General features: G+C 35.3%; 3 protein-coding genes across 5 annotated transcripts; 2 read left to right on the top strand and 1 right to left on the bottom strand.

Moving 5' to 3' along the window:
• Positions 1-368: 368 nt before the first annotated feature.
• bsf (bicoid stability factor) lies at positions 369-7,220 on the bottom strand. The gene is made up of 9 exons (XM_073083078.1): positions 6,924-7,220; positions 6,439-6,626; positions 5,990-6,188; positions 5,575-5,893; positions 3,782-5,347; positions 3,461-3,697; positions 2,639-2,785; positions 1,509-2,217; positions 369-1,128 (listed from the first exon to the last, which is right to left on the bottom strand). Exons 1-9 carry the CDS (start codon positions 7,055-7,057, stop codon positions 698-700), a joined length of 3,930 nt encoding a protein of 1,309 aa, XP_072939179.1. The 5' UTR covers positions 7,058-7,220; the 3' UTR covers positions 369-697.
• A 29-nt stretch (positions 7,221-7,249) lies between these two features.
• On the top strand, positions 7,250-10,478 carry LOC140749857 (uncharacterized). 3 transcript variants are annotated; one of them, XM_073083081.1, is made up of 5 exons: positions 7,250-7,774; positions 8,610-8,799; positions 8,929-9,123; positions 9,243-9,443; positions 9,557-10,478. In XM_073083081.1, exons 1-5 carry the CDS (start codon positions 7,704-7,706, stop codon positions 10,436-10,438), a joined length of 1,539 nt encoding a protein of 512 aa, XP_072939182.1. In that variant the 5' UTR covers positions 7,250-7,703; the 3' UTR covers positions 10,439-10,478. The 3 variants fall into 3 exon arrangements, with proteins under 3 accessions (XP_072939182.1, XP_072939183.1, XP_072939181.1); XM_073083082.1 differs by having other exon boundaries at positions 8,929-9,129; positions 9,243-9,437; XM_073083080.1 differs by having other exon boundaries at positions 8,929-9,129.
• A 4,088-nt stretch (positions 10,479-14,566) lies between these two features.
• Positions 14,567-16,830, top strand: Mdh1 (malate dehydrogenase 1). Its single transcript, XM_073082488.1, has 2 exons — positions 14,567-14,882; positions 15,359-16,830. Exons 1-2 carry the CDS (start codon positions 14,880-14,882, stop codon positions 16,349-16,351), a joined length of 996 nt encoding a protein of 331 aa, XP_072938589.1. The 5' UTR covers positions 14,567-14,879; the 3' UTR covers positions 16,352-16,830.
• The last annotated feature ends 456 nt before the right edge of the window (positions 16,831-17,286 follow it).

Raw genomic sequence — 17,286 nt, 5'->3', positions numbered from 1 at the left:
AAGAAAGAAATAATTTAGTTAAAGTAATTTACGATGTTACAGAAAATTTTGTGGTTCGGTTCCGGAGGCACTATTGCCACACCACGCTTAATACTATCTAATGAGATTAGAACTGGTTTGAAGGGTGTTGTACGGAAGATACAATTTAGTCCTCAGGGGTAGCAACATATCTGTGACCCAAATCAGACTCTAATCCTTCGTGACTTCAAGGTCTTACTCAGCCGATGACTAAGGACGCACCGCTTCGTTGCCTAATATACGCTAAGCTTCTGATTATAATTTCTAATTCTATTCTAAATAACATTTATTTTATTTGACTTTCTTAATTCATTTAATTTATATAAATATGAAAGGTGAATAATACAACATTTAATAACTAATAATTTATTACAATTAAAATTAATAACTACATTAGGGGGACATGTAATTATAACTGTTACTAGCAGCTTGCAGATGATAGTTGTATAGACAGTGACATAACATTAAAGGTGAAAGTCTACTAAACTCTATCTCTCTATTATTAATTGCAATACCATAATGTCTCTACTTTACATTCAATATTAATAATAATTTATCGTATGCAGATTAATTATAACACAAGAAGTATGGCTTTGTACAATGTAGCAAGCAGATAACAAATTCCTATGATTCAATAGAAAAAGTGTGGAATATGTTTAGAAAAGTTTATACGGATTATTTAAATAGTAAATTCAATACTTTTCCCAGCTGCTTTCGAAGCCTCTAATAGCCGTTGCAGCGTGTTTTTGTTAAAATGTTCCTTTGAAATGCCCTTCTGCATAGCCTCCTTCAATACTTCTTGAGCTTTATCAACATGATTGTCCGATATGTGGTAATTAATTAACCGGGAGTATGCGTTTCCTAATGAGGCTGGTGAAAGAGACTTGTTTGTGTGTAAAATGCTTATGAGTTTTTCAATAAGCTCTGGTTTCTTTTGGGTGTGGCTCTCTTGTAACAGTCTTCGGAACACTATCACACTAGCATTGCTTAAACATGTATTCCACAAAGCATTTGCTTCGTTGTCCATTCCCTGTAATAAATATTCCATCCAGAGTAAGTTTGCTGGCAGGGAATGTCCTCTTGATGCTGCTATTTCTGCTACTTCATAGCCTGTAACATTAATTAATAGAAACATAAGTTGCGCTTACATAAACATAACGTGCACCCATCTTTTTTATCTCTGAAATGTTTAGATTTTAGCTAATTTTGAAAAAGGAGGAGGTTCTTTGTCTGTATGTATGAATTTTCTGATTAATAGTTCTGTCGCTCTATAATCTAATAACTTTAATACAGACAAGAAAAATAAGTATAGTTAAAGGTAAAGGTACAAGCTATTTGTAATGTTAGACTGGAATAAAGATTTATTAGAAAAAGTCTTAGATTCATGTTTTGTAGTGGCCTTATGTGTGGATCTGTACCCAATTCACAATACTAATCTCTTGTGTAAAGAATAATTCTGTAAAATCAAAGTATACTTCTTAAAAACTTACATTTCTTTGCCAGATCCTTATCTTGCACAGCCATCTCTAAGGAGTTGCTTCGAGGAAATTTCCTTAATGCTACTTCTAAGTCCTCATTGGTGTCAACTGCTTTCACTAAAGTAATCAAACTGTCAATATGTTGGGAGCCGGCACCTCTTTTAAATATAGCTAACGTTAGCTTATCATCGTAGGTTACCTCTCGGCGAGTCTTATCACTTAGGTATTGTCCAAGTGCTTGAATCTTCTCTACATTTCCTTCTTCTGCTAAATTTTTTAACGTGAACTTGAGCACATTAGACTTCGGCATGACACCTTCTTGAATAGATTTAATTGCTAAGTCCAATGCCTTGGGAGCATTGCCCTGCTTCACTAAATCTTCAATTTGAACTGTTATTTCTGACTTTTGTGGTTTGGTCAACTGTTGTTTAACTATTGATTTTTCAGACTTGTTTTCCACTTGTACTGGCTTAGCTACCCCTGGAATAGCAAAGGGAACCTCCCTATTGTTAGCCTTTAGATGTTCTCCAAGGTAGACCAAGAACTTTTCAGATGGAATTTCGCCTTCCTCCTGAAGAATCGTCCACAGCCCCAAGGCCTTGTCCGTTTCATTTGCTGTACAGTAAGTCACAAGCAGATGGTAATAGATTTTCGATCGATCAATATGTGAAAGTTCCTTTGTAGCTTCTAGTAATCCCTCCAGGTATTCAGATTTTCCTTCCTAAACATAGAAAAAGCAAAAGTTATACAACAACAATAATAGTAGTTACAATCATATAAAGTATACATGATGAAAATATATTACATAACAATATTTATTACTGACATTCTGAAAATAATGCATAATTTTTTTTATAAAATATAAATTAAAATAACCATACTTCTCTCTTAGCATCATCCATCCATCTCTAACCATAATTTTGAGACCAGAACACTGACAATAAAATTACAAGACAGACGTGAAACACAACACACCCAGACACAGAATTCTAATGCCCGCTTCACAATCTCGCGAGAACGCGAGAAAAGCTCGAGAAACGAGAATGTGGAGGCTATGTGAAACGGGGTTTTCTCGCGTTCTCGCGAGATTCTCGCAAGATTCGCAAGAATATGGAGCGGGCTTAACAATTGAGTCCACTCACCTCAACATATCGTTCGCACGCGTCTTGCAAGCGCTTCTGGCGGGTGTGCAAGCCGGGCGTCTCCAAGATCCGCCGCGCTTGTCGCAACCGCCCACATTCCACGAACGCTAACACCAAATCGTGGAGGATATTCACCTCACCATGAATCTAGAAAACAGTGTCAATAGTTTTAAAACATAGTTTGTAGGACAGATTACCAGTGGGGTGGAAAAGTCCTCGAATGGAGACCACGGCAAAAAGAGTACAGGACGCCCCCCGCCCTCAGGTGGACTGATAACCTGAAACGGACGGCGGGTAGCACTGGATTCAGACTGCTCAAGATTGATCGGAGTGGCGCAGATTAGGGGAGGTCTATGTTCAGCTCTTAAATACTAATGGATGAATGGAGTTTTAAAATAATCTTTTTAAGATAAAATTAAAGCAAACTTATATGTTTAAAAAATGTGCTGTTGGTAAAACGAATTTTAAAAGATACAACTGTAAATATTGACTATTATAAACCTTTAGCTTTATAATATATTTTTATAATAATAGAAATTACTAAATTGTGTGCGAATTCCAAAAGTTCAATTGTGTCTATTTAGTCGAGTTTGCACATTTTTGCACTTACTTTTCTATATTGACGTTATATTTATTTATAATTATTTTTCAAACAACAAACAAAATTATTCTAAGTCTAGGTTATGTTTAAGTCTAGGTTATGTTTAGGGGCTTAAGGTAATAATTTCAATGAATGAACTTAAAGTCTGAATGTCTTATATAAGATATGTATCTATGTCTACATATTAATAATGATAAATCAAATTATTTTTACTAATTCACCTGTGTACTGAGATCTGCCAGCCACTGCAATTTACCGGCATCTTCTTTCATGATCAACGCCTTCATAAGTTCCCCTTTCCAGGGAGTACATCTGTATTGTTTGCAGCAATATTCAAATTCGTTCAGGGCACCCTCAATATCATCTTTTACAATATGAGCTTTGATACTTGGCCCCAATAAAATATTTGATGGCTCCACATAATTGTTCTCGATCAAGGCCTTTGTTAGTTCTCTTACCTGAAAAAATTATAAAATAAATGAATACTAAATAACTCTGAAAAAGTTCATACATACTGAGTTTACTTTATTCTTAATATTTACCTTTGCATCTTCCTTTTGTTCTGCTAAATAATTGAGCATTTGCCAACTTTTCGAATTAACCAAGAAATTGGAGGTTGTAATTTCATTACTTTGTTTATTATCAATAAAGAACTGTAAAGCTTCATCGTATTTATTCGCTCGAAGTAAGGCATACGCCATAAGAATGCACTTATACCTATTAAAAACAAATTCAGGTTCTTTATTAAGCAACAGTGCCTTGACTTCATTGGCTTTAGATATAAGGTCATTTTCACAGTAAAATTCAAATAACTGTGCAAGTGCAGCTGTGGTTAATTCAAAGTTTGATGCTTTAAGTTCCTCCAGGTATGGTTCCAGCTTGGCAACATTATTTTCCTTTAGATACGCCAAGAAAAGTTGTTTCTGTAAACTATTAATATTAGCGTCTCCACTACGCCTAGACTTTTCAAGCATCTTTTCCAAATCGTTCGATCTAAGTTGCCTTGGAACACGACGCTGAACAGTTTCAACAGGTGCTCTTTCTAGATCAGCTGATGTCAATTTCGATAAAATATCTGATATCTCAGGTGTCATGTTGTTACTCAAGAAATGTTCAATTTCCTCTGCACGAGATGTACTTATCCTAAGTCCTTTGGCAAGTACTGCATCTAAAAGGTTTTTACACAAATCTGGATTGTTTAAGTTTTTTACTCCCAACACTACAATACGACCAATTTCGTTGGTATCTCCTTTGTCATCTATTTGGCTATCATCTTTGGACCCCTCTTCATCAGTTTGGGCTATTGTTGGATTACTACTAATCACATGTAAAATGGTTGCAAAAGATTCTACATCCTTTGATTTATTCAATGCAATGAGAAGTGGTCTGGCAACTAAGTTGTACTGTCCTCTTGGTTGATATTGCAAGGCAATATTGGCACCTTTTTTTATTTCACCTGCTTCCAATAATTCTACCATTAAATTTCTTGCACTGTGTATTGCTGGTATATTTGCTATTTGTAGTTTAACAATCACATTCTGTGGTGATTCCTTATCCATAATATATGGTATAACATAATCTCTAAGAGCTTCCCCAGTCAACATGATCCCTTCATTATTCATGTCACGAATAAGTTGTAACAGGCCTTCTTCATCTTTTTCCTTTCCTTTCTGAACCAAAAGTGGCCAATAATAATGTTGTCTAATCTCAAATCCATCTTTCTGAAGTTCCTTAAACAATGCTTGAGCTAATTTAGTGTGTCCCATTTGTAGTGATACTTCTGTAGCTATGTACAGAGCACTCGGTACCAAATTCTCTTGTTGCAATTCCCTACATTGCTGAATGAGTTTTTCAGGGGTTGGATTGCCTTTAAGTAAATGTTTAACATAAAATGCTCCTTTAAACATTGTATCATTAATGTTACCAGACTTTGGCATGGTTTTCATGACTTTTTTAGCAGCAGTTTCACATCCATTGTTGAGCAGCCTGAAAATTGCATTACATACATCCTGATTGTAGCCGGAGCTTTTGTGAAGATGCTGAAATATTTCATCAACTTTGTCTTCATGACCACTGATAGCAAGATGTTCCACTATTTCCAAGAGATCCTGAAATGGAGGGAATATGAAGACTAATCTATATAATGCACTAATTATTAACTAAATGGTTTTTTTTCTTGTCTAGTCGTCATACCTATAATGTATATGACATTGGTTATGAGTGGGCCTCCCAGATGAATGGAACAATAAATAGTAAAATGAGGTTAGGCCAGAAAAACACACATTAAATTTATAACCTACAACCCTAATTATAAGCAAAAACAAAGGGATCTTACCTTGTCAGTTAAGTAAATATCTTTATCCTTAGCTGCTGATATAACACTATTGATGCCCTCAAGATCTCCGTCCTTGGCATAGCCACAAGCCAGTAATGCATATGTATGGTTAGTTGGTTGTAAACCTGCTCCCGACATGGTTTGCATTACAACTTTTGCCCCCTCTGTGTCCCCTAAGAAGGAGTGGCCCATAACCAGAGCATTTAGAACAGGCTCGGACACTGGCATTTTTAGTTCCCGCATTTTTTCCAGAACATTCAAGGCACCATCCATATCACCATCTTGACAGTAACGCCACATCAATCTTTGATATGTCACCCTATAAAGTTAATATTAATATCAGTATTTATTGCTACCAGAAAAAGTACAAATCATATCTAATCCATGACACAATTAATTGAAGGTATAGTCAAACCTGTTGGGTTCTATTCCTTTTTTCTCTAATTCTTCGAGAAATGCAGCCGGAGAGAAGTCATGCTCATTCTCTATGTATACCCTTAGTAAAGCATTGTAGTGTGAAATGTCCATGGGCACTCCCCTCTCTGACAGAATATTCCATATTTTTTGGACAAGAAGTGTCCTTTGTTCTGGTAATTCTTCAGGGACCAATTGACCTGAAAAAAGGAGTTTTTATGAGCTCTAGAAAGAGATATAAACACTGACAATGATAAACCTCAAGTAGGTCTTCTGAGTTACATTGGCCACTTAATGACAGATTGAAGACTTTTTACTTTCAGCATGTCGAAAGAACCATGAACTATATGGGAAAATTATTAAACATCTTGTCTATAGTATCTTATTAGTAACTTTGGTAGTTAATAGTTTAAAAGTTAAGTAAGTTTAGTAGGTAAAAATTACACTTACCACAACATCTTATAACTAATAACGACTGTGAACTAGTAATGTCATTCTTCCCTCTAATCTCATCAAACACTTCGTCAATGTCCCGCTTGGTGATCCGGCCATACCTCTTCACCTCCAAGTTAAGTCTCTGCAGCAGTGGTTCAAGGTTCTCTTTTTTCTTCGAAGTGGCATAGTCTCTTAGGAGAATACTACATACAAACAAAAAATACACTTTATTGCACGATAATGTGGTAAGTAAATGCTATACATGTCTTTTTAATGCGAAATTTAACGAAATCTTTTACGATTTATACTCCATAATTGCCACATTCAGTACACATGCCAAATTTAATGTGGACAAAGTTCTCACTCAATTTCGAAAATCAATAAAATAGGCGACAAAACTTAAACGTTTGCAATGGGAGACCTGACTACCGCTGCTTCGAAATTAAACACATTAATTAAATAATGTGAAATAAAAATAATTAAATGCATTTCTAACATACCTATTAGCGGCACATACAGCTTTTGGGTTAATCAATGAATTAGCCTCTGTGGTCTTCGCCGAATTCAGGATAAGCGTTCTTGCTGCACCAGTAAAATAACGTACAAATTTCGTTGATCTCAACAAGGACGACATGTTGGATATTATTTCGCGTAATTAAAACATGAATGTAAAGGATTGCAGTGTAAAAGAACTTCCTTTTACAAAATTATCACCACCTCAAAGGGACATACAACAGAAAGGGAATTTTAGGTTATTTCGTTATGTCATTAGATTAGAGTCCTTCTCATTGTCTTTGGTCTGCAACACAGATTATGAATACTTGATTACTAGCATGAAGTTATAGGTAAATATGGAGGCCAGACTTAGAACAAAATCTTGAGGCAAATACCTACGTATCTCCATCCCGCTTTCTGTGGGCCGACCTCTCTTTCTAGTGTGGACTATAGTATTGCTATCTTCTTCTTTAAATCTCCTAGAAAATTCTTAGAATTAGTCACCACACTAGCCTAACCAGAAGTTAAACACTGTCAAATAATTTACCTTTAAATAAATACTTGAACTATGATTAGTTCAATTGAAAATCCCAAAATCGTAGGTCACGTATGCATATCTGGGTTGGCAATTCAACGAATTATAATCCCATTTCTTAAGGATTCGGTAATGTGGCAACATTGGCCCTATGTGCCAAAATAAATCGTGCAATATGGCGGTTGTTTACTTTTCGGTTCATAGCTTGGTTTGAGATTTTTCGCGTTAAACATTGTTATAGTTAATAAAAATGGTGCAAAGTTGTGTTGTGAGTGGTTGCGATAGTACGTGGTGTCCAAATGGTGATATAAAATTTCACGCGTAAGTGTTTAAACCCTGATTTCTGACATCGAATCATTGTAAACATATTTCTTTGTATTTTCACATAATTTCCTCCTAAATCGATTAACCAGTGTTTTCAAAATAATTGTAAAAGATAACTATGTCAAGATCAAATACATTTACATTGGATTTCATTGATTTTTTGGAAGTTAATTTATTTTGTTTACATGACGAAGTATTGCAGTAGTGTGACCATAATGAGGATATATCTGGGACTTTCCGTAGACCGTAGGACCTTAACAGTTTTAACTAATTATCTAGGTTACTTAGTTATTGCATACACTCTTCTCCATTCTTAAGGCAGACTATTTTTTTAGATAATATTGAATTTATTATATAATAAGGAGCTCGTGGCTAAGTAATACCAGCCACACGGGTCGATCCATCAGGTTAAGCTACGCTTGCCGATGTTCGTCCGTGGATGGGTGACCATGACCATCTTTACATACCGAGAATCCTCCGGGCCTCGGCAAGCACGTTAAACCGTTGGTCTCGGGCTCCCGGCTGTAAATCGTGGATCTTTGCCAGTCATTACGGGTCGTTAGAAGCCCAAAAGTCTAACAACCAGTCTTATCAAGGGGCATCGTATTATCCAGTTACTGGGTTGTGGAGATCAGATAGGCATTCGCTCCATGCAATTCAGCTGCATCCGGTTAGACTGGAAGCCGACCCCAAGATAGTTGGGTAAAGGCTAGGCAGATTGATTGATATATTATTATAACTATTTATATTACTTTTTATTAAATTTTTATTTATAACTATTCTGATATGTTAATAAGTTAACATTAAAATCATAAATATGTTATTTTTTTAGATTTCCTCAAAATGATACTCGAAGAAAATTGTGGCTATCCATTGTACCATTGAAAATGAAGTTCTATAAAAGCGCAAGGATTTGCAATTTGCATTTTCAAGAAACAGATTATGATTTAAAAACAAGACGATTAAAATCAACAGCAGTTCCTACTATATTATTAAATCAACAAATAATATCACCAGTCAAGGTAAAAATGTCACTTAGTTTAATTACCTATATTACATATACATAAGTATTTATAAATAATGGTAGTTCAAATATAATTATGTCAAAAGGCAACATTTTGTAAAATACATAATCATATTATAATTTTCAGACATCAAGTACATTACATGAAGAGTCTATGGTGCCAACAGCTGCTTTGGCTGTACCAAGCACTAGTTCTACTATTTATAAAAGTAATTCTCCACATAAGGAAATGGGAGTTAAATGTGCTGGCTGCAATGTTGAAGACCATATCAGTAAAATACAGTGTCGGGAAGTTCTTGGAAATATAAGCAATCTTGACAAGGTAACTGTAAGTTTCCCTTTCCTTTACTTATACATAAGTATTTAGAAATAATGGTAGTTCAAGTTTAATGATGACAAGGCAACATTTTGTAAAATACATAACCATATTATCATTTTCAGACAGCAAGTACATTACATGAAGAGTCTATGGTGCCAACAGCTGCTTTGGCTGTACCAAGCACTAGTTCTACTATTTATAAAAGTAATTCTCCACATAAGGAAATGGGAGTTAAACGTGCTGGCTGCAATGTTGAAGACCATATCAGTAAAATACAGTGTCGGGAAGTTCTTGGAAATATAAGCAATCTTGACAAGGTAACTGTAAGTTTCCCTTTCCTTTACTTATACATAAGTATTTAGAAATAATGGTAGTTCAAGTTTAATGATGACAAGGCAACATTTTGTAAAATACATAACCATATTATCATTTTCAGACAGCAAGTACATTACATGAAGAGTCTATGGTGCAAACAGCTGCTCTGGCTGTACCAAGCACTAGTTCTACTATTTATAAAAATAATTCTCCACATAAGGAAACGGGAGTTAAACATGCTGGCTGCAAATTTGAAGACCATATCAGTAAAACACAATGTCAGGGAGTTGTTCAGACATTCAGACATTCTATTCAACCGAGTATCAATGCCAACTGCGTAGAAAATGGCTTTGAGACTTCACACATCTTCGATTTCAATAAACCGAAAAGTTTGTTTCTACCTCGGGATGAACCTGACTATCAAGAAGATGTTGAAAATGTGTTTCAAAATTTAGACGCATTTCATACTAGTCCATACCAGGAAAATATTTTATATTATATAACTGGTTACATTGTAAAACAAATTTTTACCCGCGTTTCTTGTGAACATTGTTATAATGCTTTAGTAACACTTAAAAATCCGCCAACAGATCATTCATATTCTTTGATTATAAATAAATTTAATTCATTTACGTCATTTGTGAACCGAGGCAAACTTTATTTTCCTTCGGTAGCAGCTTACAAAATTGTAAAATATTGTGACAAAATTTTTCAACGAGCTAAATTGATGGGCCAACTTGGAGAAAATAACATAGAAAACAAATTAATCAATGTCGTATCACAATATTTTACTCCTCTGTTGCAGGAAATGTTTAACCATCCGATCACGGACTCCATTCAATGTAATGATTTGCATGAAACTAAGATAGTTAAACAATTAGCTTATTCGTTTTTTTTAATGCGTATACGTGCTCACTTAAAGAGCCACAAAGAAAATATTTTCCGAGATTTACGTGGTAAGAGACAGAAACTACACAGAACAATCATATTTAGTCATTTATAATAAATAAAAAAATATATAATATATGATTTTAATTTGGAAAGTGTTTTTGTTTTTTTTTTATATATTGCCGTTCCTATTATATTCCCGTATAATATATATACGTAATATTAAAAATAGCACACGAGTTAAAAAACACCTTAACACCCTCCTTACCACTCCTGCTCCTTAACACTGACTAACCCAGAAATTTGTAAAAAAAATAGCTGTTTATTATGTTACATTATTCAACAAAATTAACGAAACATCTGATTTCTTTTTCGCAATTTCTGGGTTGGTCTCTTAGTACCAGTTGTTGTAAAATGATGTGTACAATGATGTCTATTTCTCGCGCCCGCACAGATCTCAGTCATTCATTTCGTATTGCCGCGGTAACTAAACCTATGTCCTGGTCATGATCTATTTCCGCGAAAAATTCTGTCCATGTCGACCCAGCACTTTCTGCGTGATTAGACTAATGACAAACAGCCAAATTTACAAACCCAGAAACATCTAAACTTTCACACTTTAACAAACAGCTTCTTTCATAATTTACTATACGCATGCATAATTATCATGATCTATATTATAATCTTTAGGGGCTCGGTCTTAGTAATAATGAGATGTAGATAATTATATAAATATTATTGTAAACCTATAAATGGACAGCAACAATTATAGCTATGTCCTGGAAAAAATAAATAAAGGTTACCCTACTTAGACAGAGAGGGTCTGCCCACAGAGAGCGAGATGGTGATACATAGGTTTTGCTTCAAGTAGGTATTCGAAGTGTGTTCTCCATATTTACCTATAACTTCATGATTACTAGGACGTTTGGATATAGTGATGTCGTATGATCCGAAATTACAATCGCTACGATACATCGTGTACGACGTACCATAGACAAACGTGAAACGATATATTTTAATATCTTAAAATTGTTATAACTATTTTTATAATCATTAATAATAAAGTGTAAGGCTATATTAAAATATGGAATTAATGAATAAATTAAAATATTTTCGTTTTATAATTTACAGCGGTCTTGTAACAAGCATATTTGTAAATGAAAATATAAGAATGGATGATTATAATTCTAATGTGTTCATATATTTTTTGAGTATCCATATGTCATTTCCCTTATAAAGAAATTTTTATACATTACAAAATAGTACTAAAAAGCACATGTACTTCATATATTCAACGAAATACATGACACCAATGACATTTTATACTTATAGACAGGTTATACCCGTACTAACTTGACCGAAAACTTGAGCGAAACTCCATTGATAGCACACATGCACGTTTTTTATTTTACTTACCTTTCACTACTTAGACAAATATTCTCTAAGGGACAGAGCTATTAGAACAATGTGATAAAAAAAGACAACTAGTGTTTGACATTGCGTTTAAAGTGTACGCTAACGTAAATATTGACCATGGAATATAGTGACCAATGATTACTTCAGTCAAAACGGGACATCGATTTTTTTATGTCAACTACTTTTTATTTGAAAAAATATGGTTTAAAAAACTAAAAACACGTTATTATGATAAAATCAACTAAAAAGTAGAAAATAATTTTCAATCTAAGGATTATTTAAGGAACAGTAAATAGTATAATTGAGGAAAAAGTGTGGGGCGCTTTTCGAAAACTGATAAATGGAGCACCCCATGCTTTTTTCACAATTTTACTATTTATTGTTATTTAATTAGAAGTTACTTAATTAAACGTTACTAATAATTCAAGATGGCAGAAATTTGCTTTTAAAACATTGTTATTTTAAATTTATGGATTTTAATATTTAGTTATCATTACTTTTATTTGGGAAAACGGACCAATTATGTGTCCCGAGGTTCTTTTCGGAGACAACGGGACGAAGCATCGAAAAAAGGGACTGTACCGTTCAAAACAGGACATATGGTCACTTATCCATTGATCCGCATGCTTGTCAAAGACAAAGAAATAATGGGACAGAAGGTAAAAAATATACAAAACTGTTGATATGTTTTAGTGCGCCGTTTACGTAGAAATTTTATAGTACATTTTAACTAAATAATTTATTATAATATAAATATATAATTTAAAAGTCTGATACAAAATATGTAGATTTTATGGTTTATTCTATTTTATCTTTAAATAATGTATCTATACAGATCGATTGGTTTAAAATAGACAATTTAAAAATATAATCAATTTTTTATTCAAAATAGGTTCTTTATTAATGTAATTGCATCTACCACCACTTCACAAGGTGTTTCGATATGGAGAAGAAGCGAAAAATTTCTGGCTATACAAAGATTGTTTATCAAGTTCATAGATATACTACTAATAAAGACGTAGATAGGTTACTAACAAAACAATCGGCGCTTGTTAGTGGCACTCATCGGGAGAAATACACACTACTTTATAAATATTATATTTAAACAACACACTAATAAATAGTCAAGAGGAGCAAGTAGGACGGCATGTTCGCCTCTTAATGTGCGGGCGATAGGTGCGCCGGCGGCGGCATCCGCGGCGCGCGGCCAGTCGCCCCACTCCTCGACCACTTGGCCTACGGCGGTGGGCAGAGACGGACGCTCGCGATAATTTGTAACCGATCCCAATTAAACAGTTAAAATACAGTCCACTTCTTTCATTTCGAGCCCTAGGCATATTAGGTTGTCCCTGTAGTTCCGGGACTAGAATAGGGCTACGGTATCCCCTGCCTGTCGTAAGAGGCGCCTAAAAGGGGGCTTCCGGGGTTGCGGGCGGCAAGAGTGGGAGCTCGAACCGCCCGGCCAGCGGCCCCGGGAAGGACGACGGTATGTGTGGTCGCATACCGTCGTACACACCAGATGGTGTGGCGAGCGTCAAGCTCGCCTGGGCGGAGCCCGACGGGGCAACGCGCTAAGAGGACTCCGGTTGTGTTCCTTTGGAGATCCCGGAGCCCTCTACGCAGGGCAGAGGACGGCCACCGACGGGGTTTTAGTGCGGTAAAAATCCCACATAACCCGGCGTCGCTCCCACGTTGTCGGGTACCTTTTGAAGGTTTCCCCTTCGATAACAAAAAAAAAGGCATATTAGGTGCTCTAACACGGCACGTCTAACTGAATATGCAAAAAAAAGGATAAACATATAACTTTATGCGTGGCAATCATGATGACTATTCGTTAAAGATGAGTTTAAGTCTGATCCGTCTATATGAATTAATTGAATAGCTACCTATAATGTGCTTGGTATAGAGAGAATAAATTCGTATATGCATTAATTTAATATGGTATTAGTATTAAGGGAAAAATACGTAATTCAGTGCGTGTCTCTGCGTGAATGTTGCATGGAATGGAGAAGGGTGTTCAAGAGTGTTTTATGATTAACTACTAGTATGATTTTTGGATGCAGGCAAAATAAAAAATAAATTCTTTGGTTTTGTAAGATTTAATAATTATCATCGTCCATGGTATGTTCAGAGCAAGTCCGACTCTAATAATTTGGATGCGAATCGTCTTCCCTTCTTTCCTTGCGAACAATGTCCAACCACTTTAGTCGCCCTATTTCATTTAATGGGAACCTAAAACATACACAGAAATACAATCACTACACAGAAATAGTATTAGAAAAAATATCGACTTAAACATCAAATTAATAAATATAACTTTCAAATTAGTAAATGATTTGTGTAGTTTCTTACGATATATATACCAATAATGTACCTTCTGGACTATTTATTAATTTAATCTATGATACATGGATACGCACAATTCATAACGCTTCTCTTTTACACTTAGTAATATGCCCATCTTTTTATTCGCTCTATTATCTGTGACATATATTTACGCTAAATTTAATTTGAATTATTGAAAAATCGATAATAACTTCTTGAAATTGAAATACTTACGAATTATAAGTGATTCCACCACCTTGGGTGATTTTTCCGCTGTAGTTTGTGCAAAATATCATGACACAAGACGGCATTTTTAATCACTTTTCAACACAGAAACTTTGACATAGACACGACCATTCTGAGAGGCGCGCGGCCCGTGACTAAGTTGTCATAGGCCAATTAGCCCATGAATCATGTGCCAAATTTCGAACGTGTATGACTCATCTACGTCTTTATTAGTAGTATATCGATGCATGACACTATATTTTTTGGCACACAACTTACATTACATTACGATATAAATAGTTGGTGTCTTTTTGTTATATTGTAACGTGTGCAAGATTGTAACTTGTTTACTCGATAACACTACATAATTATTATAATAAAAGCTAGCACATTCTTGTTATTACGTATAGTCTGTGGTTACATCATAAGAGCAAAGGAAGCAGATAGAACAGAATTTCTGGAGGGAGACAAACTTGTGGCCGGCGGTTTAATAAATTGTTCTATCGTTTATCAACCGGCCGGTGTAGTTAAACATTTCACACATCGTTTTTACATTCAAGATTTGAATTTGTGATTAGCTGTTTGACAAAATGGTAAGTTAGTATTTTTTTTCTCCAGTCCAGTGACTTTGATTTGACCTTACCGCTTAGAGTTAAATTGTAAATCTCAATAAAATTCTTTCAAATTGACAAAAGAGATAAAAGCACGTCATATACAATTCGAATGATAATAATGTTCACGTTCATATTAGGATTATCAATTAATGATAGCGATTTATCAAAGAATTCATTATTAACATTGCCATGGCATGCTTATGTTGTGGATCTAGTAAAGAAGTTGATAATTTGAACACTACAATCATTAGACCTCTAGAAATGGTAAAGTATTTATTACCGTTGTTATTACGATAATAGATTTTCCAAACGATCTAGACGTTTTCTAAATGTTTTTTGTCTACCCTATTTTTTATGTGACCTCTTGACGTCACACATTGAGATACGTTTGTTCCTTTTGGTTGATACTGTTGCCATGTGTTTAAATCTCTTATTAGACATTTTTTGACTTTCAGGCGGCTCCAATCAGAGTTGTTATCACTGGAGCGGCTGGTCAGATCGCCTACTCTTTAGTGTACCAGGTTGCGTCTGGCGCAGTGTTCGGCCCTGAGCAACCTGTCTTCCTCCATCTTCTGGACATAGCCCCCATGATGGGTGTCTTAGAAGGTGTTGTCATGGAGTTAGCTGACTGTGCGTTGCCTTTGCTAGCTGGTGTTCTTCCCACCGCTAACCCCGAAGAGGCCTTCAAGGATGTCGCTGCAGCCTTCCTCGTCGGCGCCATGCCCAGGAGAGAAGGAATGGAAAGAAAAGATCTGCTTTCAGCTAATGTACGCATTTTCAAGGAACAGGGCCAGGCCCTTGACAAAGTGGCCCGTAAGGACGTCAAGATATTGGTAGTTGGTAACCCTGCTAACACTAACGCGCTTATCTGCTCCAAATATGCTCCTTCCATTCCTAAGGAAAATTTTACTGCCATGACTCGTTTGGATCAGAACCGTGCCCAGTCCCAATTGGCAGCTAAACTCGGTATTCCTGTCAAGGATGTTAAGAATGTAATTATTTGGGGCAACCACTCTTCAACACAGTTCCCTGATGCCTCCAATGCTATTGCCAAGATTGGAGGTGCTGACAAGCCAGTGCCAGCTGCAATCAATGATGACAACTACCTGAAAACGACATTTGTCTCAACTGTTCAAAAGCGTGGCGCAGCAGTTATAGCTGCTAGGAAAATGTCTTCTGCTCTCTCCGCTGCGAAAGCAGCATCTGACCACATGCGGGACTGGTTCTTGGGCACCGGTGACCGCTGGGTGAGCATGGGTGTTGTGTCTGACGGATCATATGGTACCCCACCCGATGTAGTGTTCTCATTCCCAGTCACTGTTACTAATGGGAAATGGAAGATTGTTGAGGGTCTTACTATCTCTGACTTTGCTCGCCAAATGCTGGATGCCACTGGCAAGGAGCTGGCTGAAGAAAAGCAGGATGCTTTGGACGTTTGTAAAGATTGATTATGTAACATATAGTTGGAGCATCCACATAGGGGCATAAATATGTTTTGTTAAGAAATTATGATATTATTGTATAGAAAATTCTATTGAGAAAAAATATGTATATGTTGTTTGTTACATTTTGTATGTATTTCACTTGTAAGCTAAGATAATATGTAGTAAATAAAAGTAAACAATTGGGTGTAGATACAGGTTTCTTAAACAAATATCAGTTTGTTACATGCTTGATATTTAAAGCTTTATGCAATCATTGTAGTGATATGTAATGAAAATATCATTTGTTAAGTGTTGATAAACTCAGCTGATATCAAAGCAATAATAGGCTAGATTTTGTAATCTTATTAATGTTATACACATGTTACAGCCTTCAGCAGGAAATTTCGTTATACAAAACTGCATGAGGTATAGGAAAAAGAGTATGTATTTAAATTATATTGTATTGAGCACGAAAATGCTATTAAAGTCTTTTTACACGCGAATTTATCGTATTTATTGACCATAAAACATGCCTCAAAGATAAATTACCCAATTACCAGAAAGAAATATATAAAATATAAATTATTAGGTATATTCTACTGTAGTAGTCTTTGTAGTGTTTGTATTAGGAATAGAAGATTTACAATATAATTACTTGCATTGAATTAACACTTATATTTACATTTAGGATCAATAGTTGTCATTGTTTTAATAGCATGACAAAGCCATAATTGGGTAGTGGTAAAAGTAGGTCATTATTATTATGTAGTTATTATGTAATAAACAAGAACTGTACTTGATAATAAGTCTTATTTGCATTTATTAATATGTATTTAGCATTTTACTTTTTCTGATAACTTCTGTGATGTAACAACATGGATATTTAATAGGTCCCATAGTAATTCGGCTTCGGAAGCATGACTTTACGCCCATTCCAGGGTTATACTAGCATTGTGAAG

The sequence above is a fragment of the Epargyreus clarus genome, unplaced genomic scaffold, assembly GCF_041222505.1.
Source record: "Epargyreus clarus isolate Ecla_fem2 unplaced genomic scaffold, WU_Ecla_fem_2.2 ptg000018l, whole genome shotgun sequence".
NCBI lineage: Eukaryota > Metazoa > Arthropoda > Insecta > Lepidoptera > Hesperiidae > Epargyreus > Epargyreus clarus.
This window is presented reverse-complemented; position numbering and strand designations above follow the sequence as displayed.